The sequence below is a fragment of the Bufo bufo genome, chromosome 4 (assembly GCF_905171765.1).
Source record: "Bufo bufo chromosome 4, aBufBuf1.1, whole genome shotgun sequence".
Classification (NCBI taxonomy): domain Eukaryota; kingdom Metazoa; phylum Chordata; class Amphibia; order Anura; family Bufonidae; genus Bufo; species Bufo bufo.
In genome coordinates this window covers 530,237,512-530,262,875 of record NC_053392.1, presented here as the reverse complement: position 1 = coordinate 530,262,875, position 25,364 = coordinate 530,237,512, and the positions used below count along the sequence as shown (strand labels likewise).

Below are 25,364 nucleotides of genomic sequence, written 5' to 3'. Positions count from 1 at the left end.
GACGCTTAGAAGCGCTGAAACGACAATCTGGATGGTCCCATGCCTTGGCAATGACGACCGAAAAATCGTCATGCAAGGGAAAAGCTTTAGGGGCTTGTCTCAGGCTGAGAAACGAAACTCCCTGGCGGCTAGACGAAGGAGAGTCGTCCTGAACCTGGCTATCTACCAGATCTGATTCTGAATCAAGTACTTCCCCTTCGGACAGTGTCTCGCCTGGGAGGGAGGATATATCCGAGAGTGGCCTTGAAGGAGGTGGAGACACTGAGGGGTCAGAAGAGGAAAAGTGTCCTGTTCTGGGCCACTTGTAAGAAGGTCTACCCCTAGGTTGGTCGCCCGAGGATGGCGCGGGATGCGCAGGTGAGGACTGGTCAACCAATCGAACCATGAGAGAAAGGGTGGATTGGGAAAGTTTTGATAGGTCCTCTACTGCCCGGGACAGGGCGCGGGCCCAATCAGGTTCCACACGGTCAGGGGGGCAGTGCAGCTGCTCGGGAGGGATGGCTAGGGCCGGTCTGGGTGCACGGCATGCGGTACACAGGGAGTCCGACTGGCCGCGAGGAAACTTGAGCTTGAATTTTGAGTGGGTTCGGACATGGCTCTAAGAGCTGGTCCCAGGGCTGGAGGGATATAGGGTTGTCCTACCAGAAAAGCTGCAGGTGGAACCAGGTGCTGATGGAGGGGAGCGGACAATGGTGGAATACTCACCCAATCCGGCTTACATACCCCATCTTCATCCTCTTTTGTTCACCCTCCCTCCGTGGGTCCAGCAGGGTCACCTCTTCAGCTGCTGGCACCGAAGTGACAAGAAGCTGGCAAGGAGGGAGGGCCGGATCCAGGTGACCCTTGGCTGGCGGGAAGCAGGTGAGCAAGGCTGTCCTGTTCCTCGTTTTCTTCTTGGGGAAGCTGGACTGGGAGGAAAGCCGACCCAGGCCATGGACCCCGGGAGAACAGGGAGGCCAGGCAGCCCTGTTCTCCCAGCCTAAAAAGGAAACATAAAAAATAGCAGACTCTGCAGAGCAGGGAAGTCTGCCTCCTACGACACTAAGCTAAAAACGGATATGCTCTCTCCAGGCTGGAGGGGATATAGCCGACGGGAGGAGCTAACCCTTTTTAGCCTAATGTCGCCTCCTAGCGGAGCAGCAGCTATACCCACGGTCCTGTGTCCCCCAATGATAAAAGCGAGAAAGATCTGCCTGCAAGTACATTTTATCACAAATAGGGATGGACGCTTTTTAATTTGCTTCAAATCTAACAGCAAGCTTCATACCTTGATCCCCCAAAACAAGAGCCCCAGCTTCCAAACCAAAATCTCCTGTAGCGCTGTCTCTGGATAAAGTCACGGTCAGTCCAGACGTGGTGGTGGTATTTCCACATACGTAAATGCCACGGGGTGCGACGTTACACACGGCCTACAAATACACAATGATGTACATCACACTTTTATTCACTTTAATTCCATTCAGTAATTGTCTGTGTAAATACATCTAACACTGGACTAGCTGGCCTACAGGCATTTTAGTCATGACATTACTTCAGGTGAACTAAATGTTCAGATGCTAATCACTTCTCCATCTTTTTCATGTGATTACACTTTGTACACCATGTAAAATTCTCAACTTCATCGCAGTCCCCTGCAGTAGGCAGGTGGGGGCATCCTACTGACATGCCATCCTCCCCATTCAGAAGTCCGTGAGGACATCATCAATTACGGTTTAGATTTCAGCTTCATGATAGGGCCCATGCAAAGAAGTAGTAGTCTAAAAGGCATACCAATAGTGCAATCCTCATATCTGCATGCGATAAAGCTGCAAGAGGTGACCACAAAGGGTCTCAATGGAGACCAACATCAATATCTAGCTACTTTTTCTTTTTTGCATGAAACTGTATACTGGGTGAAGGAGGAGGGGAGCATCTTATAAATGCCATTATAGTTGTCTGCTAGAGAAAAAGGCCATCCATACCTGCAACATTTGACTCTTTCCTAATCCAGGGTCTCCAACCACAAGTATATGGGGATCTCCTCGAATCGGAATCCTGTTTTTGTCATCCACGTATTTTTGACAACCTCCAAAAAGGGCAAGCAACAGACCAGCTTTTACCACCTGAAAACAATAAATAAAAATGTCTCTTTATCCAAGAAGAAACCAACATATTAGGCTACTTTCACATCTGTGTTTTCAATTCCGCTATTGAGATCCGTCATAAGATCTCAATAGTGGAAAAAAATGCTTCCGTTTTGTCCCCATTGAGATTGTCAATGGGGACAAAACTCAACTGAACAAAACGGAATGCACCAAAATGCATTCCGTTCCGTTTGGTTGCGTCCCCATCGCAGACAGAATAACGCTGCAAGCAGCATTTTTCTGTCCGCAATGTGGTATGGAGCAAGACGGATCCGTCCTGACACACAAGTTTTCTCTGACACAAGAGAAAACGGATCCGCCCCCCAATTACTTTCAATGGTTTTCATGATGGATCCGTCATGGTCATATAAGACATAATACAACCGGATGCATGCGGTTGTATTATTGTAACGGAAGCGTTTTTGCAGATCCATGACGGATCCGCAAAAAACGCTAGTGTGAAAGTAGCCTTACAGAGTCGTCAGACTCCCTTTTTTGAAGCACCATCACTAACATGGCCACTCAGACCAGACGAATGCACGTTATTTCTATGAAGAAAGCGGAAAGCACTAGGATTACACAATCTGAAATCCAACCGGTCCCATTCATTTTCCTTGACTTCTGGATCTGCCAACAATTACGCTATGGCCTGCTTTACTGCAGTATATCGAGTGAGGGAGTTACTATGTTAAGCATGTTCTGCATCGAGATATAACACATAAATGTTTGCAATTAAGTATTCTAATGAATTTAAATAAAGTAAATGTAATATAGCGTTTCAAAAAAGGCGGTAAAATACAAAAAGTTCTAAATTCTCAGAGTTAATATCCTTGTTCTGATGACTATTTTTACGTATGACATAATCACCGACAAGAGTATGTCCCCTTTAGGCCTCATGCACACGACGATATACATTTTGTGGTCTGCAAATAGCAGATCCGCAAAAATACGCATGCAGTCTGCGTTGCATCCACATTTTTTAGGGTCCATCCACACGTCCGTATGTGTTTTGCAGACACCGGCAATGTGCGGTCCGGACGAGGACCCATTTTGCGGATGTGTGAATGGACCCTTAAGGAGCCAATTTTTAAGGACGCATTTTGCGGACAAATATAGGACAAGTTCTATCCTTTTGCCAAACGGACATACGGAAGTGGATATCACATGGATAACCTGTGTGTTTTCCACATCCGTATGTGCGTTCCGCAAAATGCAGACCACAGACCCACTGAAAACAGTGGGTCTGCAAATAAATTTCGGACAGCACACGGACTTGCCGATTTGTGGTCAAGCCCTTTTTAGTTCTGTTTAGTCCATAGTAGCTTCTTCCCAGTGTGTTTCAGCAAGAGAAATGGGAGCCTGCTCAGGGAGAAGAATGCCAGCATGGACAGGCGGCGTCATTTTATTGCAATACAATGATTTCAGAAAACTGGCATAAGTGTAATTCTCCCTGTACGTTTAAGACACGTAGCGGTGTTCAAGGATGATCCATTTCTTCTATATAACAGGGCATAATGCAGACAGGTACTCTTTATAGGGTCCTTGCATAGGTATTTTGGATTGGCTTACCTCGTGTCCATATATTGCAGGGCAAAGTGAGCTAAAAGAAAAATAAATGAGAATGAGACTAAATAAATGGCGGTAACTGATGACTTCCATTGGCCAATATCACTAACTGACAATGTAATGGAACGGTACATTGAGAAAACGGTTGTGTTGAAGGTTAAGGATCACGGACGCTGTAATGAGAGGTTCTCAGATGCCATTTACTAGTTTGTAGAAGAATATGGCTTCAATGGGCAAATCCTCCACTTTTCCATTGCACCAATTCTGATACATCTCTCCCAGCTAGTGTTGTGCAGTGCAATTCCCTTTCTTTGTAGAAAGCTCCAACTGTGCTGTATACATGAGTCCGAGCAGTCACAATGGTGGAAAAGCCTTGTGTATCCCACTTGTGTTAAAGGGAACCTGTCACCTGGATTTTGGGTATAGAGCTGAGGACATGGGTTGCTAGATGGCCGCTAGCACATCGGCAAAACCCAGTCCCCATAGCTCTGCGTGCTTTTATTGTGTAAAAAAACTGATTTGATACATATGCAAATAACCTGAGATGAGTCAGAGCTTGAAAAACGAGATTTTTGTATAACTTACCAGTAAAATCTCTTTCTCGCTCTTCCTTGGGGGACACAGGAAACCTTGGGTATAGCTCATCTCCATAGGAGGCGTGACACTAAGTGAAAGACTGTTAAGCCCCTCCTCCAGCAGCTATACCCTCAGCCTGGAGAGAGCGACTACCAGTTATGTGCCCAAGTAGTTAAAACAAAGGCAAGGATCAACCAAATTAACACCAACAATTCAAAACTCCCGTCAGGGCAACCAAAACAATGGGTGGGTGCTGTGTCCCCCAAGGAAGAGCGAGAAAGAGATTTTACTGGTAAGTTATACAAAAATCTTGTTTTCTCGCCCAATTCCTTGGGGGACACAGGAAACCTTGGGACGTTCAAAAGCAGTCCACAAATAGGGAGGGACCACAACCCAAGATGAATTAAAGCACCATAGGCATTAAAGGGGTTATCCCACTTAGCAGTTTCATACTTACCTGCTGCCACCGCGCGTTCACTTCCTGGATTCTGGCTGGGGGCGGGCTTCATCTTGATTGAAGTCTTCTCCCGGCCGGGCCGCGCGCTGGAATGAAAGCGCACGCTGCCGCGCATGCGCAATGTGACTTATTTCTGGCCAGTATAGTACAGAGCCGGCGTGCGCGTTCGCAGCTCTGTACTATTCTGGCCGGGAAGAAGTCACCGTCGCGCATGCGCGGCAGCGTGCGCGTTCAGGACAGCGAGTGGCCCGGCCGGGAGAAAAGAAGAAGTCTTCTGGGCAAGCGCGACCATCGGGATTTTGCGGAAGAGCGGTGGTCGTAACCAGGGGAGACCGAGTCACAACAATGAGGTAAGTGGGGATGAATTTTCTCCTAATCGGTGGGAATTTGTTAATAAAGTATATTTACAAAAATGATCACTGTCAAATCATTAACAGATTTAACAGTGATCATTATGATGGGATAACCCCTTTAAGGCACCGCCGCCTGCAAGACCAGGCGGCCCAAAGCAGCATCCGCCGATGCATAAGTGTTCACCTTGTAGAACTTGGTGAAAGTGTGCAAAGAAGACCAGGTGGCCGCCTTACACAATTGTTCAGCCGAAGCTCGATTTCGCTGAGCCCAGGAAGCCCCGACCGCTCTGGTAGAATGAGCGGTAACACCAAAGGGCGGTTCCCTGCCCTTAGCACGGTAAGCCTCAGCAATAGCCATCTTGATGAAGCGGGCAATAACCACTTTAGATGCCGCCAGCCCCCTGCGCGGACCCTCCGGAACCACAAATAGAGAATCCGAGCGCCGAAAGGGTCTAGTTACATCCAAGTAGATCCTCAGAGCCCTAACAACATCCAGACGGTGAAGATCCCGTTCCCGAGGATGAGACGGGGACGGGCACAGAGAAGGAAGGACAATATCTTCATTCAGGTGAAAAGCGGACACCACCTTCGGAAGGAAATCCGGAGCCGGGCGGAGAACCACCTTGTCCTGGTGAAAAACCAAGAGGGGTTCTACGCAAGAAAGTGCCGCCAATTCAGACACACGCCGAAGAGACGTGATGGCAACGAGGAAAAAAACTTTGCAAGACAACAAGCGAAGGGAAACCCTGCGCAAAGGCTCGAAAGGAGAAGATTGGAGAGCCGTCAGCACAACATTAGGATCCCAAGATGGAACGGGAGCGCGATACGGGGGAGCATAGTGAGCAACCCCCTGAAGAAAAGTCTTAACTGGACCGAGCGGAGCCAGAGGTCGCTGAAAAAGAATCGAAAGCGCTGAGATCTGACCCTTTAGGGTACTGAGACCTAAACCCAAGTCCAGACCAGACTGCAAGAAGGATAAAATCGTGGGGAGAGAAAACCGAAGGGGATGAACATCTAAGGTCTCGCAGAAATTCAAATAGGCCCGCCAGGTTCGGTAATAAATCCTGGACGAAGCCGGTTTACGCGCACGAATCATGGTACGGACCACGTCAGCAGAAAACCCCCGCCGCGTTAGGACCGCGGTTTCAATAGCCACGCCGCTAAACGTAGCGACCCTAAATGCTGGTGGAAGATCGGCCCTTGAGAGAGGAGGTCTTCTCTTAGAGGCAGAGACAAGGGGACGTCTGCCAGGAGCAACATAAGGTCGGCGTACCAAGGACGACGAGGCCAATCCGGGGCTATTAGGATCGCAGGTGTGCCCTCCGCCGCGATCTTCCGAAGGACTCGTGGAAGAAGAGGCAGGGGCGGAAAAACGTAGAGGAGAGAGAACTCCGTCCAGGGAAGGACGAGCGCGTCCGCGCCGTAAGCGTCCGGATCCTTGGTTCTGGCCATGAAGGTGGGAAGCTTGTGGTTGAATCTGGAGGCCATGAGATCCACGTCCGGACGACCCCAACGGAGGCAAAGAGACTCGAAGACGTCGGGGTGCAGAGACCACTCGCCCGGGTCGATCGTCGTCCGGCTGAGGAAATCCGCCGCCCAATTGTCCACTCCCGGGATGTAAATGGCCGAAATGGCTGGAACATGAATTTCCGCCCAGCGAAGGATTAGAGACACCTCCCTCATCGCCGCCGCGCTGCGAGTGCCCCCCTGATGATTTATGTATGCCACAGCCGTGGCATTGTCCGATTGGACACGAACAGGGTGACCCTGAAGCAGCGAAGTCCAATGCCGGAGTGAAAGGAGAACCGCCCTCAGCTCCAGAACGTTGATCGGCAGTTTGGACTCCGATGGAGACCAAGTGCCTTGTACGGACCGAGGAGGAAACACCCCCCCCCCCAACCCCGCAGACTGGCATCGGTGGTAATCACCAACCAAGTTATCGGCAGGAAGGACTTCCCTTGGAGAGGGGTCCGTAACCACCAGAGGAGAGAGGAGCGAACCTGGGGGGGGGAGGGGAAAGTGCTGATCCAGACTTTCCTGGGACTTGTCCCATGCGGACAGAATGGCAGTCTGAAAGGTGATACTGCGCGTAGGGAATTGCTTATAAACAGGACACCATCTGTCCCAAGACCCGCATGCTGAACCGGAAGGAAGGATGGCGGTGGGTCAGAAGGCTACGAACCGACCGATGAAGGAGCTGGCGCTTCTCTGACGGAAGCCGAACCTCCGCTGCATCTGTATCCAGCAGCATCCCCAGAAAGATCAGTTGCCTGGATGGAACAAGAGCGGATTTGGGAAGATTGATAATCCAACCGAACCGGCGTAAGGTTTGTAGCGAGAGGTCCACACTGGCGGATGTCAGTGACAGAGAGGGTGCCTTGATAAGGAGATCGTCCAAATATGGAAGAAGAAAAACTCCCCTGGAACGAAGTAAGGCGAGGACAGGGGCAAGGACCTTTGTGAAAACGCGAGGGGCCGTCGCCAGCCCGAAGGGGAGAGCAACGAACTGGTAGTGGTCGGACCCCACTGCAAAGCGCAGAAAGCACTGATGACACCGAGCGATTGGAATATGAAGGTAGGCGTCCTGGATGTCGATAGAGGCCAGGAACTCCCCTTTTTCCAGAGAGGCCACCACCGACCTGAGAGACTCCATCCGGAATCGCTGAAGACGAAGGAAACGGTTTAACCGTTTTAGATCCAGAATGGGACGAACCGAGCCTTCTTTTTTGGGGACCACAAAAAGGTTCGAATAGAACCCCTTGAATCTTTCTTCCATGGGAACCGGAGCGATGACCCCTTTGTCCAGAAGGGTGCGAGTGGCAGTAAAGAAATCGGCCGCCCCTTGGGGATCTTGGGGAACCCGGGAGCGAAAGAACCGAACTGGGGGGAGGGACGTAAACTCGAGTTTGTACCCGGAAGACACAACTTCGAGAGCCCAGGCGTCGGAGACGTGCGCCTGCCAGAAGTCCCTGAACAGGAAGAGACGTCCCCCCACCCGGGTGGGTGGGGGCGCATCTTCAGGTAGTGTTCTGCTTGGTCGCGGGAGGGCGAGCAGGCTGTGACTTGCGCCAGGAGGGCTGGGTCCGAAAAAAAGGTTTCTTACGTTTGTCTTGGACAGAGTTAGGGGATGGACCTGAAGAGGTGCGAGGTGCGGGAGCCCTGCGGGAAGACCTGAAGCGAGAAAAAGTGGGACGGCCTCGAGTGGTGGTCCTAGTCCTAGATTGAGGAAGATGCGTACTCTTCCCCCCCGTGGCTTCGGATATGATTTCATCCAAGCGGGTCCCGAACAATCGAGAACCAGTAAAAGGGAAGGCCAGTAAGAGACCGCTTTGACGTGGAGTCCGCCGTCTAAACCTTTAACCAAAGCTCCCTCCTGGCCGAAACGGCCAGGGCAGACGAACGGGCTATGAGAGCCCCCGCATCAAGGGATGCCTCACAGACGAATTTGCCGGCTTGAACGATAAGTTGGGCTAGAGCACGGAGGTCCTGAATAGGGACGTCGGATTCAAGCTCCTGATCCAGCTGAGAAGCCCACTCTGAAACCGCTTTTCCAGCCCAAGCGGAAGCAAAGACCGGCCGGAGGGCGGAACCGGAGGCTGCAAAGATACCTTTGGTAATGGCCTCTATACGGCGATCCTCAGTAGATTGTAAGGAAGAGCCATCAGAAACGGGAATAGCCGTGCTTTTTGCCAAACGGGCCACCGGGGGGTCGACTTTGGGTGGTGACGCCCAGTTTGTAATGCAATCCGCCGGGAATGGATAACAGATATCCAACTTCTTAGGCGGGGTAAAACGGGCATCAGGGCGGGCCCAGGCCTTGGAAACCACCGACGAGAAGTCAGTGTGCAGGGGAAAAACTGCAGACGTCTGTTTATGGCGAAAAAAGGAAACACCGTTTTTTTCAGAATTAGGAGGATCATCGTGAATCTTAAAGGTATCACGAATATTGTTAATAAGATGGCCCACAGCAGAAGCCAGTTTTGAAGGCAAGGCCGAGTCCATATCACAATCTGAATCAACTAGTTCCCCTTCAGAGGGCATATCCTGTATCGAGGAAGGGCCCGACTGAGAGCGCACCCTTGGGGGTGATACTGAAGCATCCGAGGATGATAGGCGCTCCGCCCTAGACCGCTTCTGGGGTTGACGGGCTCTGGAGGTGTCGCCTGGAGAGAGGGACTCAGACGGGTCAGCTAAGATAGCGGACCCGGAGGGCCCAGCAGGGGAAATATCCGGCTGCGATAAGGGCAATACCTCTGCAAGGCGGCCCACAACGTTAGAGAGGCTGACCACAGCCTGGGAAAGGGATCTAGCCCAGTCAGGGGGATCCAAGAGGCCAGGGGGTGACACAACAGATGGTGGACCCTGTAATGGGGCTTTGCAAGCCGAGCAATGCGGGTCAGGCTGCCCTTGAGGAAGGGGCGCCTTACATGCGGTGCAGGTGTGATACCAAGGACCGGCCGGCGCTGAGGGGTCAGACATGTTGGCTGAAGTAATATAAAAGCGTCCAGGCCAGAGGGCTGCAGAGCTAGAAGGGGTCAACAGTCCTACCAGGTCACAGTGGGAGCGGACGGCAACAGCAGCGGCAACAGCAGCGGCAACAGCAGCGGCAACACCTGAGGTAAAAACGATCCGTCCTGAGAGCAGGCTGGCACGAAGAGGAGGCGGGGCCAGCGAGGAGCGGGAAGAAGACGTCCGCCCCCCCGACTGAATGTCTAACATGTACAGGAGAAGCGGAACGAAGCTCCGCCCCCCGCTGGAACTTTCGCGCGCGCGATTCAAACAAATATGCCGCCGAGAAAATATTGCCCCCCGACCACCTCCTTATACACCGGCGGCGAATGACACACCGGTAGCCGGCAAGAGAAGTCAGCCGGCAGCTGAACACAGCGGCAGCACTGGCCGAGATAACAAAAGGCGGCCCCACATGGCCGCAGCACCTGAGGTAAACTTGTGCAGTAAACCCTCCCCCACGAGCACCGCTCCGTCCTGCTCCACACACAAAGGGGGGAAGCCGACAGTAAGCCTTGTAATGTGACAAGGCTAGGCAGAGGGAACACAGAAGTTAGAACCCTAACAGAGGGGGGGGTAGGAACGGCTGCATAGCCACCTCACCAGTCGACGTTTTCACCCTCAGTCCATCCAGCAGGGACGCCCCTTCAGCCACTGGCACCGAAGTGGCAGGAAGCTGGAGAGGGGCTTGCAGGCGGGCGACCCTTGTGCTGGCGGGATGCAGGGGAGCTGGGCTGCCCTGGTCCTCCTTTTCTTCTGTGGGGGAGGCAGCAGTGCGGATAGCCGGCACTGGCGCAGCTCAACCCCGGGAAAACAGAGAGGTCTTTGCGACTCTGTTGTCCCTGTTGAAAAAAGGAAAAAAGTTGAAAATAATAAAAAGAGAAAAAATAAAATCTTTAGCAAAGACAGCTCTGCAGTGCAGAGAGTGTCTTGCCTCCTTGACACTAAGCAAAAAAACTGGTAGTTGCTCGCTTCAGGCTGAGGGTATAGCTGCTGGAGGAGGGGCTTAACAGTCTTTCACTTAGTGTCACGCCTCCTATGGAGATGAGCTATACCCAAGGTTTCCTGTGTCCCCCAAGGAATTGGGCGAGAAATATGACTCTTCTCTGGTCACACAAGTAAGATATGACTCTTATGTTAATTTGCATATGTATCAAATCAGTTTTTTACACAATAAAAGCACACAGAGCTATGGGGACTGGATATTGCGGATGTGCTAGCGGCCATCTAGCAACCCATGTCCTCAGCTCTATACCCAAAATCCAGATGACAGGTTCCCTTTAAAGTTGTCTCATCACAGAAAATACCTTTTAAGGTGGTCACCAGAGAGCCCACTCCTGACACACATATATATCACTGTTGGCAGAGCCTAAAGCCTCTCAATTAAAACATAGCTTTTATTTTCAAGAGTCAAAATTTTCATATTTTAGACTATTTCAAATAAAAGTTCATGTTTTAATGTTGATGCCAGAGGTTTCTGCTAAGAGTGATATACTCGATACGGTCTTCTCGCGATATTATATTCTTTCAGTGAATTCCCACTTCTGACACCCAAACAGCAAAGGCCACATCCAGCTTCTCCAACTGTTCAATGGCGGCCATTCAGATGAAAGGTCATCTATGTAATGAAATCTGCCAGGACATGAGCTGCTCTAGCAGAGTGGGGAATCCTCCTCTATGATGTCCATAGGGCCTAATGTGGATAGGGGTAGTCTTCATGAGACAACCCTTTAGCATGCCATACATACATTTGATGATTTTGTTATTTTTTTTATAAATACTAATAGTCTAAAAGTAAAATAAAAATCCACAAAATATATCTTCAGTTCTGGAGAGAATGTGAAATTAGTTGCAGATCTTGTATCAGGATTTCCTTTGAAAGCCAAAGAAAACGGCCCTATATATAAATATAAATCCTCAGCAATAGTCCTATCTGGGAGGGGGGATGAGATTACAGCTGAAGGCTGCTTCGTAACGCAAGCTTCTACTTTTCAATTTTAATGAACGCATAAATCATTAACATCAGTCAGCGAGAAATATTGAGAGAAGCATACTTACTGGACTATTAACCGGAAAAGATTCTCCTGAGACTGGATCTCCTGAACAGCGTAGAGGTCTTTTAAGGAGAAGTCCATGGCGGCTCCATGACCGACACTTTCATCTGTGTCTTTCGTTTTCTGGCCTTTGCTGTTGCTGACAGAATTTGCCTCAATGTATAACAGGAACATACATTTATTATTTTTATTTTTAAAGCCTCCTGTATAGAATATAAGACATAAGAATGTAAGGCGTGCATTTCATAAGGGGCCGTGAAAAAACTTAGTGCGCGATAAAATGGACTGAAATAAAATGCACTGAAACATGATGTCGTTTAGGAAGCAACACATCGGTGGACATTATAGAACATGCCATATGCGCACCGTAATTTCTGAGTTTTTAGGATTCTTACCACTTTTTATAAGTGGAAAGAAAAAGGGGACAGACTTCGCGGGAGATGGGGGGGCATCTGTCTCTAAATAAATTAGGCGTATCTCACACCAGCGCAGAGAGATTAAGACTGGCGCATGTGTACGTTTATCAAGACTGTGTACGCCAGTCTTGATAAACTTCCCCACTGGATTTTAGGCTTTTTAAAAAGGTTTACCCGGTAGGTACTACACGCCATCCCAAATTATAGGAGCTGCACGCTATGTGAGCTTGTCATCTACATTGTACAACGTGCGCTGTTACTGAAACCATTCTGCCTAGCGAACAAGTTCAGCTGGTATACTGTCATGGTGACTTGAGGTACTGGCTTGGCTGGGTATTCCCATCTGGACATTTATGAAATATCCACAAGTATGTGGTTTCACGTCCTACGTACATGAGCTGCCATAGAAGTGAAAGGAGAGGGCAGCACATGCGCAGCTATTTCCCCTTTCACATCAGCCAAAGTACGCGGCCTCGATACAGGTCCAAGAGGATATTTATGATGTATCCTGTGGATACACCATAACTGTCCACATGTAACCCTGTGAGTAACGAAAAACACTGCACTACATTTTTTTCGAATGTCACCAAGGCAGCCACTCAATATTTCTCGAGGAGATTAATACGAGGTTTCTAATCATCAAAAACAGAGACGCACCTCGATAAGCCATTATACATGTATCATAGAATGCTGTAAATACCATATGCACACAAACAAGCAATCGGATACAAATCGCTGTAGGTTTATGGACCCGTTGCCATGACATTCAAGTTGCTTAATCACTCGTGGACAGTGGAGGAAAAAGATATAAAAAAGGAAACAGAGCAGCACAGCAAGTAATATCAGATTGGTGTGCCTGAATTTGCGGACTTGACCAAAAACATCCAAAATGAGTAGTAGAAAAAAAATCCATGACACTCCCAAATGTGAAGAAGTAGTGTCCCGTGCAACGTTTTAGTCCTTTTACTGGGACTTTTGCCAAGCATCACAAAAGTGCAATAGTACAAGGTGCTTTGATATAAACTTCTCAAACTCAATTAATAAAGAGTAAAAAGGTAAGTAAACTGCCTTAAAAACGGGATAAGGCTCCATTCACATGTCCGCGATTTCGTTCCGCATTTTGCGGAACAGAATTGCGGACCCATACACTCCGGACCCGCACTTCCGTTTCGCAAAAAAATAGAACATGCCCTATTCTTGTCCGCAATTGTGGACAAGAACAGGCATATTCTATTAGTGCTGGCAATGTGCGGTCCGCAAAATGCGGAACGCACATTGCCGCTTTCCGTGTTTTGCGGACGTGTGAATGGAGCCTAATTGTTGTCAGGTACTCAGTCAAAATAGTTCAAAAACCTTATTAGTTAGCTCTCCTCCAGAGGTAGTGCCACCTACTAGGACACTGACATACAGGGATGCTACCCATAGATGGCACTAAAGAGACAGTTTAATTACTTCCTTCCGAAGGGAACTGATTTGTATACTTTTCCCAGGCAGCATTGCGCATAACACTCTTCTACAAGATGGATCTCCGCAATGAGAACCAGTACCTTCCAGGAGCAAGTATCTGACAAATGTTTGAATTTTATCAGTATAATTCATAAAAGCACTTAAAGGGGTTGTCTCACTTCAGTAAGTGGCATTTATCATGTAGAGAAAGTTAATACAAGGCACTTACTAATGTATTGTGATTGCTTCTTTTGCTGACTGGATTAATTTTTTCATCCCATTATACACTGCTGGTATCCATGGTTACAGACCACCCTGCAATCCATCAGTGGTGGTCGTGCTTGCACAATATAGGATAAAGCACTAGCCTATGTGCGGTCCCATGGTCCCGGTCACCAGAGAGGCTGAAGCTTTTTCTTATATTTTGCAAGCGCGACCACCACTGATGGATTGCAGGGTGGTCTGTAACCATGGAAACGAGCAGTGTATAATGTGATGGAAAATGAATCCAGCCAGCAAAGGAGACAATATGGACAATCACAATACATTAGTAAGTGCCTTGTATTAACTTTCTCTACATGATAAATGCCACTTACTGAAGTGAGAGAACATCTTTAAGCTTTCGTATGTGACCTTGTATAAGAGAAGTAGGACGTACCATCTTTAATATTTGATACTTTAACTATCCCAGTAATGGTCACCATATCTCCAGGGACACAGCTGTCCACTAAATCCTGGCTCAGTTCACATTCTACAGTTCTTGGGATCCTACCAGATTCCCGCTGATCATCTGACATCAGCTCTTGGACTCTGTAAGAGAAAATATATTCCAGTAAGGGACTGCCTACTATGTATAATTTGGCTAAAACCGATTTTTATTCTCTTTATTCTTTAGCCGGTCAGTAGAGGGCCCCATGTAAACGGCAGAATAGTCGGTTTACTCACCCCAGAACTTCCTCTTTGTAATACCGGCTCCATTTGGGTCCCCAGTTTGGGCATGTGATCTGCAAACTGAGCGGCCAATTCACACAGTGTCTCCTGTGTGGACCAGAAGTCACCCTTTCTATGCAAGTTTATGAGAGTCACATCCAAGCTCTCAGAGACTTACAAGCAGCAGCACTGGGTGGTAAACTCACATGATGCCCTCTACTAACGGGGCTGATAAGTGTAGAAAGAAGCATTTTACTTTAAAAAGATATATTACAGAGTTTATCTATGTTTTTTTTACTAATGATTTATGCAAAGTTTGTGAAAATGACAAGACTTTTTAAATCCTCTTCTGAATAAGTCCCTTGATTAGTTAGACTGAGAGCCATATTCATTTCAGCTTTTTCCAATATGAAGGACCACAAAGATCCGGTGAAAACAAAGGGATTTCAATGGGTCTTTGCACGGCTTAGTTTTCTCCCAATCCCTGTGTTACTGGTTCCACTTCCATAACCACGGAGAGCCAGTACCATTCGCCTGAATATGCCTAACCTGCAGTACAAAACACAGCCCATTGGCTGCTTTGGCATTGTTTCTGGGGAAAAAAAACTTAAAGAGGACCTTTCCCTACTCCTGACATGCCTGTTTTATTAGCTTCACGCATTCCCCATGTAATAACCATTCTGGAACATCTATTCTTATGACTCTATGTTGTGCCATTCCTTTATTATTTCTACTACAAGTTATGAATGCATTGCTATTATCCTTCAGTAAGGGTACAGAGGGGAGGTAACCAGTTGGGGGCGTGTCCCTGCACAGACTCTCTCTATCCAATCAGCACTGCCATTTTCAGACTGTGCAGAGACACACCCCCAACTGGTTACCTCCCCTCTGTACCCTTACTGCAGACTGCTAGCAATTCATTCATAACTTCTAGAAGAAATAGTAAAGGATTGGCACAACATACAGACATAAGAATAGATGCTCCAGAATCGTTATTACACGGGGAATGCATGACGCTAATAAAAACAGGTATGTCAGGAGAGGCGACAGGTCCTCTTTGAAGGGAACCTGTCACCTAAAAAACGCCTCCAAGCCGCCAGCATTACCTTAAAGTAGCCAGCCGTATGTTTCTAAAGATCCTTTTCTTCCTCGGGCCAGATGGGCTAAAATCTTGAAAAACAAACTTGAATCCCCTGCACTCCGGTCTTGGATAAAACCATAGGTTTTTTATTTCAAATATCTTTAAAAAAAAAACAAAAAAAAAACATGGCACACAGCAGGAAATCTCCCGACACCAGTCAATGCATTTTGGACTGTACTCATGACAAGTTGCTGTCATGAATAAGGACCGAGTACATCCTTACATGCTTTTATCCAAGACCCGAGTGCTGGACCCGCTACTTTGTTTCTACAATGTGGATTTGCTTCGCCTAAGGATCTGTGCACCGAGGACTGGCAAAGGCGTGTTAATCCCCTGCACGCGCTATGTAACAGCAGAGTTACAAGGGGGCAGCGGCCTCCTCGCTTCAAGTCAGGATAACCACGTCCCCTTTGCCTATGATTGACAGTCGATAGTTTTCGTCTGTTCAGAAAAGCCGGCCGAAGACTTGTGCATGCGCCCGCCGTCTCTATTTCCGCATTCCCTCTGGGACCCGTGAACGTCTTGACGTGCGCTCGCACCCAGGAGCCTGTGCATTGAGCAGCTGAAAACTACCTAACAGCGGCGTACAGCAATGCGCAGGCGTGGAAATAGAGATGCACAAGTCTTCGTTACATAGCGCGCACAGAGGATTAAAGTGTGTTATTTTTTAAGATTTTGCCACATCTGACCGGAGAAAGAAAAGGATCTTTAGAAACATACCGCTGGCTACTTTAAGGTAGTGCTGGCGGCTTGGGAGGGGGTTTTTAGGTGACAGTTTCCCTTTAAACTTTTGTTTCTAAACAGCCCCTTGAGACCATGTTCACATGGCAGATTTTCCGCTCAGATTCTGGCGCATTTTCCACACCAAAATCCATATGGAATCTGCTTTTAATCCATTTCCCACAGTTTTGAATGGAAAAACCAAGCTGTATTTTATATGGAGCATTTTGTTCTGCATAAGGATTGATAATCTGTATCACATTAAAAAAAGCTCATTCATTCCTATTGCAGATTTCGCATGGAAATACCCAATTAAGTCAATTGTAGGTCCAAGAGCCATATCAAAATCCACCCCAAAACCCGCTTAATAACAGAAAACTGCACAGAAAAATAACTTTTGATGCAGATCCCAAACCTACATTTTCTGGGTGTTAAATACAACCTTGTGACCAACTGTGTGGCCAGAAAATGAAGGAAACAGCTTGAAAATGGATTCATCAGGTTATGCATAGTTCAGGGCCTGACGGGGTTCCAAAGAACATAGAAGATGAAAATAATGCACCACCTCATCAGAACCTGCACTGGCCATAAATCAGTGGGGTATTCCTTTAATGTCATGGGTGGGGTAAGATCTTATAGGGAGATTACAAAATAATCCTTTCCCCAACCCTCCAGACCAAAAGGCCCTGCAGAGGTCGGGGAACGATGACCTAGAGAAAAACACTTAAATGAGGAGATGTCATTTATTAGACATATAGAAATATCCTATCATTAGCATAACGTCTATCTAACGGAGACATCAAATAAGATATATTCTGCTTTATATCTGTAAAGCAATAAAACTACACAATAGTCAAAATCCATATCCTGTGCTGCATCTGAACTATAATCTTCTCAAGCATGAATAGAGGAAAAACACCTGGATGAATCGAATAGAATAAAAAACATGAACTCTTCTTTTCCATTTTGAAATAATTGTATGATCACGATTTCTTTCATATGGAAATATCAGCGAATAGCTGCTTTTTGGATTGAAGAAGGCACTATAACTGTATTTTGCATAAGAGTGAATAAGCCTTCTAGGACATGGGCAGTAAAGCGTACGTAGGATGACGGGCTGCTGCCTTTGTAACAAGCACTTTGATCTATGGAAGCTTTTGTCAAGAACAGAGATGTAGGGAAATGGGAAACATACAGAAAGCAGATGAAGGGCGCCTCTTTAGGTCTTGCAGTTCAATAAGACAAATGACGCTCTCTACTTGCCTGATCGTCTGCCAGTCCACGGTCACGGTCAGAGGAGAACCTCGGTTCGGTGTAAATGAACGTCCTCGGCATTCTGGGACTGGGCACTGAAACAGCAAATTTTGGAGAGAAATAGGAGCACTGTAGTGTTATAGGTACTGATACATTCAAATATACCGCTTAAAAGTTTTCGGTAAGATGGACACACTGTACACATTAGGATTAGTCTGCAGGACTGTATACGTTTTACGCCTAGTATTTTGACCCTTTGACAATCAGCCATTTGTAACCTGAAGGGCGCGCCCATTTTGGACAAGCCCTTTCTGTCACAAGGGACCCAAATCATAAACTGTACACAGGGTCCTGCTGCTGGGACCCCAGCCGTAACCGGTGAGGATCCTGGCAAGAAGAGTTTAAACGGCTTCTGTCACCCCACTAAACTCTTATAATTTTTTTTTGGGTACTTATAATCCCTATCCTGCGATATATCTATACATTGTGTTATTAATCATTTTCGTTCAGTAGATAATGCAAAAAACATACTTTTATAATATGCAAATTACCTGTCTACCAGCAAGTAGGGTGGCTACTTGCTGGTAGCAGCCGCAAAAAACCGCCCCCTCCTCCTGTTGATTGACAGGGCCAGCCGCGATCTCCTCCTCCGGCTGGCTATGTCTGCATTTCAAAAATCGCGCGCCTGTCTTGATTCGGCGCAGGTGCTCTGAGAGAAGGAGGCTCGCCTCCTCAGCACTCCCTCAGTGCGCCTGAGCCGATGACGTCTTCTCTTTCGGTGACGCAACTTATCACTGTTTCGGGCAGCCGCTAGCTCTGGAAACCATACAGTGGAGAGACGCGGGAGCAGAAGGTTCCATCCACTGTGTAGTGGCTGTGCAGGGGTACTGCAGCTCAGCTCCCATTCAAGAGAAGGCTCTGTCCAGTAGTTTCCGACATGAGTGACTGCTTATCAGTGGGGGTACTAGGTAGGGTTGAGCGATATACCGGTATCCACGATATACCGCGATATTAAAAAGCGGCGATATCACAGTTTTCGAAAAAACGCAGTATTTAATGACGTCATAGGAGTGGTCGCATGTGTGCTGACCTACTTCTAAAATGTCCGATTCCACCTGCTTATGTTCCCCGGTCACTGGCCTCTGCCTCCTGCATTACTACTAGCACGCGGAGGGCTGAACCTGGCTGCAGGGACGAGCAGGCTTTTTTTTTTTTTCATTTTATTTAAACCTGTGATGGCAACTTTACCAAGACTTTGTACAAACATTAAAGAGGACCTTTCATGGATCCAAAGAAGAGGAACTTAGTAGCAGGCTGCATAGAGCGGCGCCCAGGGATCTAAGTGCACTTACTATTATTCCTGGGCGCCGCTCCGTTCGTCCGCTGTGGCCCCCGGTAATTTCTCAATATTCGGTGCAAGTAGGAGGAGACGCCAGTGTCCAATCACAGCGCAGAGCTCAGAGCCAGGGAGGAAAAAAAAAACTCCCTGGCTCTGAGATCTGCGCTGTGATTGGACAGCGCTGCTGTCAGGGAGAAGGAGAGACACTGGCGTCTCCTCCTACTTGCACCGAATGTTGAGAAATTACCGGGGGCCACAGCGGACGAACGGAGCGGCGCCTAGGAATAATAGTAAGTGCACTTAGATCCCTGGGCGCCGCTCTATGTAGGCTGCTACTAAGTTCATATTCTTTGGACCCATGAAAGGTCCTCTTTAATATGTGTCACCAACGCATGTGTCTTCACTCCAGTGTCCACCTGTGATGTGATACGCATATAAATAGAGAGGTCACTGTGTACATACATGACGTGTATATATCGTGTGTACTGGGCTCCGGTAGACTGATGGTTTTCATTGATGGTGTTTTCATCTGCGTCGCCCTTTGTGACCGACAGCCCACTACTGACCGCTAACATAACCCCTGGCTACTGACTGCAGTCACTGTCCATGGGGGTGATTTATAGGGGTAGGAGAACTTCATATTTGAAGTCAGCTTCCTCATGTAGTGCTATTTTGGGGGTGGAGAGTGACATCACCACAGAATGACACCCCCCCCCCCCCACACACACACAATACCAGTTGTCACTTCTAGCCCATGTGGAGCCCTGTCCTCTTCTTTAAAATCTCCCAAAGAAGACTTCCTCCACGAATTATCCTAATAGGATTTTACCCCAGTTAGATGGATCGTAAGAGGCGTCTCTACACTACCGCCCGCCGCCCCATACAGTGCAACGTCTCCTTGTGGCTGCCCCATACAGTGCAACGTCTCCTTGTGGCTGCCCCATACAGTGCAACGTCTCCTTGTGGCTGCCCCATACAGTGCAACGTCTCCTTGTGGCTGCCCCATACAGTGCAACGTCTCCTTGTGGCTGCCCCATACAGTGCAACGTCTCCTTGTGGCTGCCCCATACAGTGCAACGTCTCCTTGTGGCTGCCCCATACAGTGAAACGTCTCCTTGTGGCTGCCCCATACAGTGAAACGTCTCCTTGTGGCTGCCCCCATACAGTGCAACGTCTCCTTGTGGCTGACCCATACAGTGAAACGTCTCCTTGTGGCTGCCCCCATACAGTGCAACGTCTCCTTGTGGCTGACCCATACAGTGAAACGTCTCCTTGTGGCTGACCCATACAGTGAAACGTCTCCTTGTGGCTGCCCCATACAGTATAACGTCTCCTTGTGGCTGCCCCATACAGTATAACGTCTCCTTGTGGCCGCCCCATACAGTATAACGTCTCCTTGTGGCCGCCCCATACAGTATAACGTCTCCTTGTGGCCGCCCCATACAGTATAACGTCTCCTTGTGGCCGCCCCATACAGTATAATGTCTCCTTTTGGCCCCAAGTGTTTTTTAAATGGGTATTTATCGCAATATATATCGTTATCGCGATAAATTTCTTAATATCGTTATCGTGGGAATATTTTTGATATCGCCCAACCCTAGTACTAGGTACCCCACCCCCAAACTGATACTGGTGACATATCCTAAGGATGGTCGATAATAACTCTGTATCATAACAGTGGCCATGCACATGCATGTTGGATCCTCCAGAGAGAGAGAGAGAGAAATATGCTCTTGTAAGAGAGAATTGAGGGGGAACCCATGCACTTCGTTTCCTAAACCAGTGTTCCTCAACCCCAGTCCTCAGGGCCCACCTACCGGTCATGTTTTCAGGATTTCCTTAGTATTGAGCAGGTGATAATTAGTGTCAGTGCATCAGGACTTACCACAGGTATTCATTCTGTGGGATATTCTCAAATCCTGACCGGTAGGTGGGTCCCGAGGACCGGGGTTGGGGAACACTGTCCTAAACGCTTCCAGAATTCTATTACCTCAGAATTCCCAGATAGGGATATTTTATGGGCCATACAAAGGGTCCACTCCGGTTGCGTGGATTAGGTCAGCCATATGATCAGACGATTACTTCTGCATTCCTACGGACAATTCTCTGTGCTACTTTCAAAACCTTAAAGGGATTGTCCACATGAGAACAGGATACTACCTAATTTGTTAACCACATACTTGTGGCAATAGAAGAGCGCCCCCAATCAGAACCCCTTCTCTATTAGATACAGCCAAGAGTCATGTCCAGCTTAGGCCTCTTTCACACTTGCGTTGTCCGGATCCGGCATGTACTCCACTTGCCGGAATTACACTCCGGATCCGGAAAAACGCAAGTGTACTGAAAGCATTTGAAGACGGAACCGTCTTCAAAATGCTTTCAGTGTTACTATGGCACCCAGGACGCTATTAAAGTCCTGGTTGCCATAGTAGGAGCGGGGAGCGGGGGAGCGGTATACTTACAGTCCGTGCGGCTCCCGGGGCGCTCCAGAATGACGTCAGAGCGCCCCATGCGCATGGATGACGTGTCCAATGCGATCACATGATCCATGCGCTTGGGGAGCCCTGACGTCACTCTGGAGCGCCCGGGGAGGCGCACGGACGGTAAGTATACTGCTCTCCCGCTCCCCGCTCCACTTTACCATGGCTGCCAGGACTTTAGCGTCCCGGCAGCCATGGTAACCATTCAGAAAAAGCTAAATGTCGGCTCCGGCAATGCGCCGAAACAACGTTTAGCTTAAGGCCGGATCCGGATCAATGCCTTTCAATGGGCATTAATTCCGGATCCGGCATTGCGGCAAGTATTCCGGATTTTTGGCCGGAGCAAAAAGCGCAGCATGCTGCGGTATTTTCTCCGGCCAAAAAACGCTCCGTTCCGGAACTGAAGACATCCTGATGCATCCTGAACGGATTTCACTCCATTCAGAATGCATTAGGATAATCCTGATCAGGATTCTTCCGGCATAGAACCCCGACGACGGAACTCTATGCCGGAAGACAAGAACGCAAGTGTGAAAGAGCCCTTACTACATCCAGTTATTCTACTAGGTGACCTACAGATGTCCATATTCTTTTACAACAGGCAATATCTGCGGCAGTGACAGTCCTAAAACATGTAGTCTCCTCCACATTAAAGAAAAAGGGGTTACCTTTGTTGGAATGGTGAACTTTCCATCCGGCAGCGGGAGGCTCTGGACATCACCACACATGTTACATACAAAAGCCATTTTGGTGCACAGAGGTTTAATATTACTGACTCGCACAACTGTGCCTCGTAACGCAACATATTTTCCATAAAGGTTGGCCCTAAGGTTTTTCAAAGCAGTCAGTGGATCATAATTATATACCCTGTGGGAAAAAAAGTCAGTTATCAAACATAATTCCATCATATATATATATGCATACTAATTTTAATTTATAATACCTACCTTGTATGTATGTACGGCACATTGACAATGGGGGTCTCCTCTAATGGAAGGCCCTCCTGCTCCTGTAACTCAGCCGCATGTCTCTCAAGGTCCTTAGTTAACACCTGAAAATATATCCAAATTTACAAAAAAAGACTAAAAAAAGAAGCTGGCCATACACAATAGATTAATGTCCATGTCAGCAGGACCAGCCGACCATCTAATGTTTATGGGGGCCTCTGGCAGTTGGATATCATCATACCCAATACTTTTGTTCTCAAGGAGATATGCTGCTGCCAGAGGTGTCTGGTAGGAACATGCGTCCCTCTCTCCATTCAGAACATATGCACGCTTAGCTGAGCCGAGTGTGCATGGGAGGGACGGGCGGAATAGCTTTCGGGAGAGATTCTTGTAAGCCCAAGAGCTATCTAAAATACATGATCATCTCATCAGTAGATTCACTATTAAAGCACAATGGCTTATAGGGTTATCTCAGCTCAGGGCCAAGCAAGATGACTGTGCAGAAACTTGACCATGCCAATAAAGAAAGAGACAGAGGGGCTGGCAGAGGAAGCAGGAGGAGCAAGGGTGCACAGAGTGGCTTGGGCCCACCCGTGGTGCACTTAACTGCTCATCTACATATGGATTAGGCCTCATGCACATGACCACATGTGTTTGGTGGTCTACAAACTACAGATCTGCAAAACAGATACCGGCCGTGTGCTTCCCGCATTGTCCTGTTCTGCACGTCCCACCCTATAGTAAAAATGCCTATTCTTGTCTGCCAAATGGACAAGAACAGGACATTTATTTTATTTTTTTAGGATGGACATATGGCCACATGGATGCAGACAGCAATGCTGACCGTGGCATCTAAAGAGTATACAAAAGGAGGGAGCTCCCTCTTTAACTCCATCAGCTCCCGGGTGCCATGTACGGAAGTCTATGAGGACCATCCCCCAGGCATGGTCCCTTAGGCAACTGTCAGTGTAAGGGCCCATTCACATCACCGTATGGCAGACCACAAATAGCGGTCCCCAATACAAGGACAGTGGTCTTGTGAACTCCATGCTGTGGACACATTGACTTAAATGGGTACGCGATCCTCAAGATACAGCAAAAGATAAGACATGTCCTATATTTTGCAGACATGGCACCCAAAAACCAGTCCAGCAAATTTTGCCCTCCATATGGTGCTCCTTCCCCTCTTAGCCCTGCCTTTTGCCCATACTGCAGTGTATGACCACATATGGGGTGTTTCTGTAAACTGCAAAATCAGGGTAATAAAGTAGAGGTTTGCTTTGCTGTTAACCCTTGCTGTGTTACAGGAAAAGTGGAAAATCTGAACCAAAAAAAGTAATTTTTAGATGTCCACCTCCATTTTACTTTATGTAATTTTACTTTAATTCCTGTGGAACACTGAAAGAAAACATTTATAGACAGTTTCTATTTTATATAAGCCACTCAAACTCACCTAAAATCTGAACTAGTCCTTAAAAAAATTCTGTTTTGGAAATTATCTTGAAAATTTGAAGAATTGCTTGTAAAATTCTAAGCCTTCTAAAGCAGTGTTCCTCAACTCCAGCCCTCAGGGCCCACCTACCGATCATGATTTGAGAATATCCCACAGAATGAATACCTGTGGTAAGTCCTGATGCATTGACACTAATTATATCACCTGCTCAATACTAAGGAAATCCTGAAAACATGACCGGTAGGTGGGCCCTGAGGACCGGAGTTGAGGAACCCTGTTCTAAAGGCATTATAAAAGTAAAATGACATTTACAAAGTGAGGCCAACATAATGGAAACACAGGGTGAATGTTAATAAATAACTTTCTCTTGAATGCATTGGGGGACACAGCACCATGGGTATATGCCCAGCTGCCACTAGAAGTAAAAAGCGTTGGCTCCTCCTATCTGGGCTATACCCACTGCAGGTGCAAACCAGTTTTTTTCTAGTCCCTTTAGGAGGCAGACACGACCTGCTTTTCTGCAGGTCTTTCTGCTGTTTTATGGTTTTCTTTTTGCAGGTTTCTTCTGCTGCAGGGGGTGCTTGCTTGCTGCGCTCTCTTGCAGATCCCCTTTCTTGGTGTTTCATCAGGATAAGGTTGTTCTGCGTCCGGTGCCTTCCTTCCTCCCTAGGGTAGTGTTCTCATTCCACATTAATGAGGAGATTGTCCTTCCGTCCGTCTGTCCTAACCCCTCTCATCCTAGGGAGCGTTCTCTTCACCGTTTGGATGTTGTCAGGGCGCTTCGCCTCTATCTTCGGTTGACTGAGCCCTTTCGCCGGTCGGACTCCCTCTTTGTGATCCCTGAGGGTCCTCGAGAGGGCCTGCAGGCTTACAAGGCCACCATATCCCGTTGGATTAGGTCGGCAGTTAAGGAGGCCTATGTTGCCAAGGGTCGTGTTCCTCCCTTTCGTTTGACCACTCATTCCACTAGGGCGGTCGGGGTTTCTTGGGCGGTTAGACATCAGGTCTCTGTTGCCCAGGTCTGCAGGACCGCCACCTGGGCCTCAGTTCATACGTTTTCCAAATTTTATCACGTCCACTCCTTGGCTTCTGCCAGTTTGGGTTGCAGGGTTCTGCAAGCAGCCGTGACTTAGTTGCGTTGCATGGCTGTTTTATTGTCGCCCTCTCCTGTGGACTGCTTTAGGACGTCCCATGGTGCTGTGTCCCCCAATGCATTCAAGAGAAAACTGGATTTTTGTACTCACCGTAAAATCCTTCTCTCGTAGAATGCAGATGCCACCCTTTTAGCTAAGTCTTTCTGTTGGTCCTTTCTGGTTTAGGACTTGTTGGCTTACAGTTTTTTCTTGTGCTCCTACTGCTTTTCTACCTACTGGTTTGCTCCTGCAGTGGGTATAGCCCAGATAGGAGGAGCCAACATGTTTTACTTCTAGTGGCAGCCTCCTAGTGGCAGCTGGGCATATACCCATGGTGCTGTGTCCCCCAATGCATTCAAGAGAAAAGGATTTTACGGGGAGTACAAAAATCCAGTTATTTGTGAAGTCTCTGTCTTAAAAGAAGAGAAATGTAAGTTTAGAAAATTGCTCATTTTTCCACATTTTCC

At 47.8% G+C, this 25,364-nt stretch overlaps 1 protein-coding gene across 1 annotated transcript in view; it reads right to left on the bottom strand.

Moving 5' to 3' along the window:
- MCM8 (minichromosome maintenance 8 homologous recombination repair factor) overlaps positions 1 to 25,364 on the bottom strand; it is a 75,438-nt gene that overhangs the window by 41,458 nt on the left and 8,616 nt on the right. The window contains exons 5-12 of the mRNA XM_040429772.1: positions 22,312 to 22,415; positions 22,033 to 22,231; positions 17,555 to 17,640; positions 14,159 to 14,310; positions 11,643 to 11,841; positions 3,693 to 3,723; positions 1,962 to 2,102; positions 1,268 to 1,409 (exon numbers count right to left, since the gene is read on the bottom strand). Of these exons, the coding sequence (XP_040285706.1) occupies positions 1,268 to 1,409; positions 1,962 to 2,102; positions 3,693 to 3,723; positions 11,643 to 11,841; positions 14,159 to 14,310; positions 17,555 to 17,640; positions 22,033 to 22,231; positions 22,312 to 22,415 (1,054 nt within the window). The remainder of the gene's footprint in view (positions 1 to 1,267; positions 1,410 to 1,961; positions 2,103 to 3,692; positions 3,724 to 11,642; positions 11,842 to 14,158; positions 14,311 to 17,554; positions 17,641 to 22,032; positions 22,232 to 22,311; positions 22,416 to 25,364) is intronic.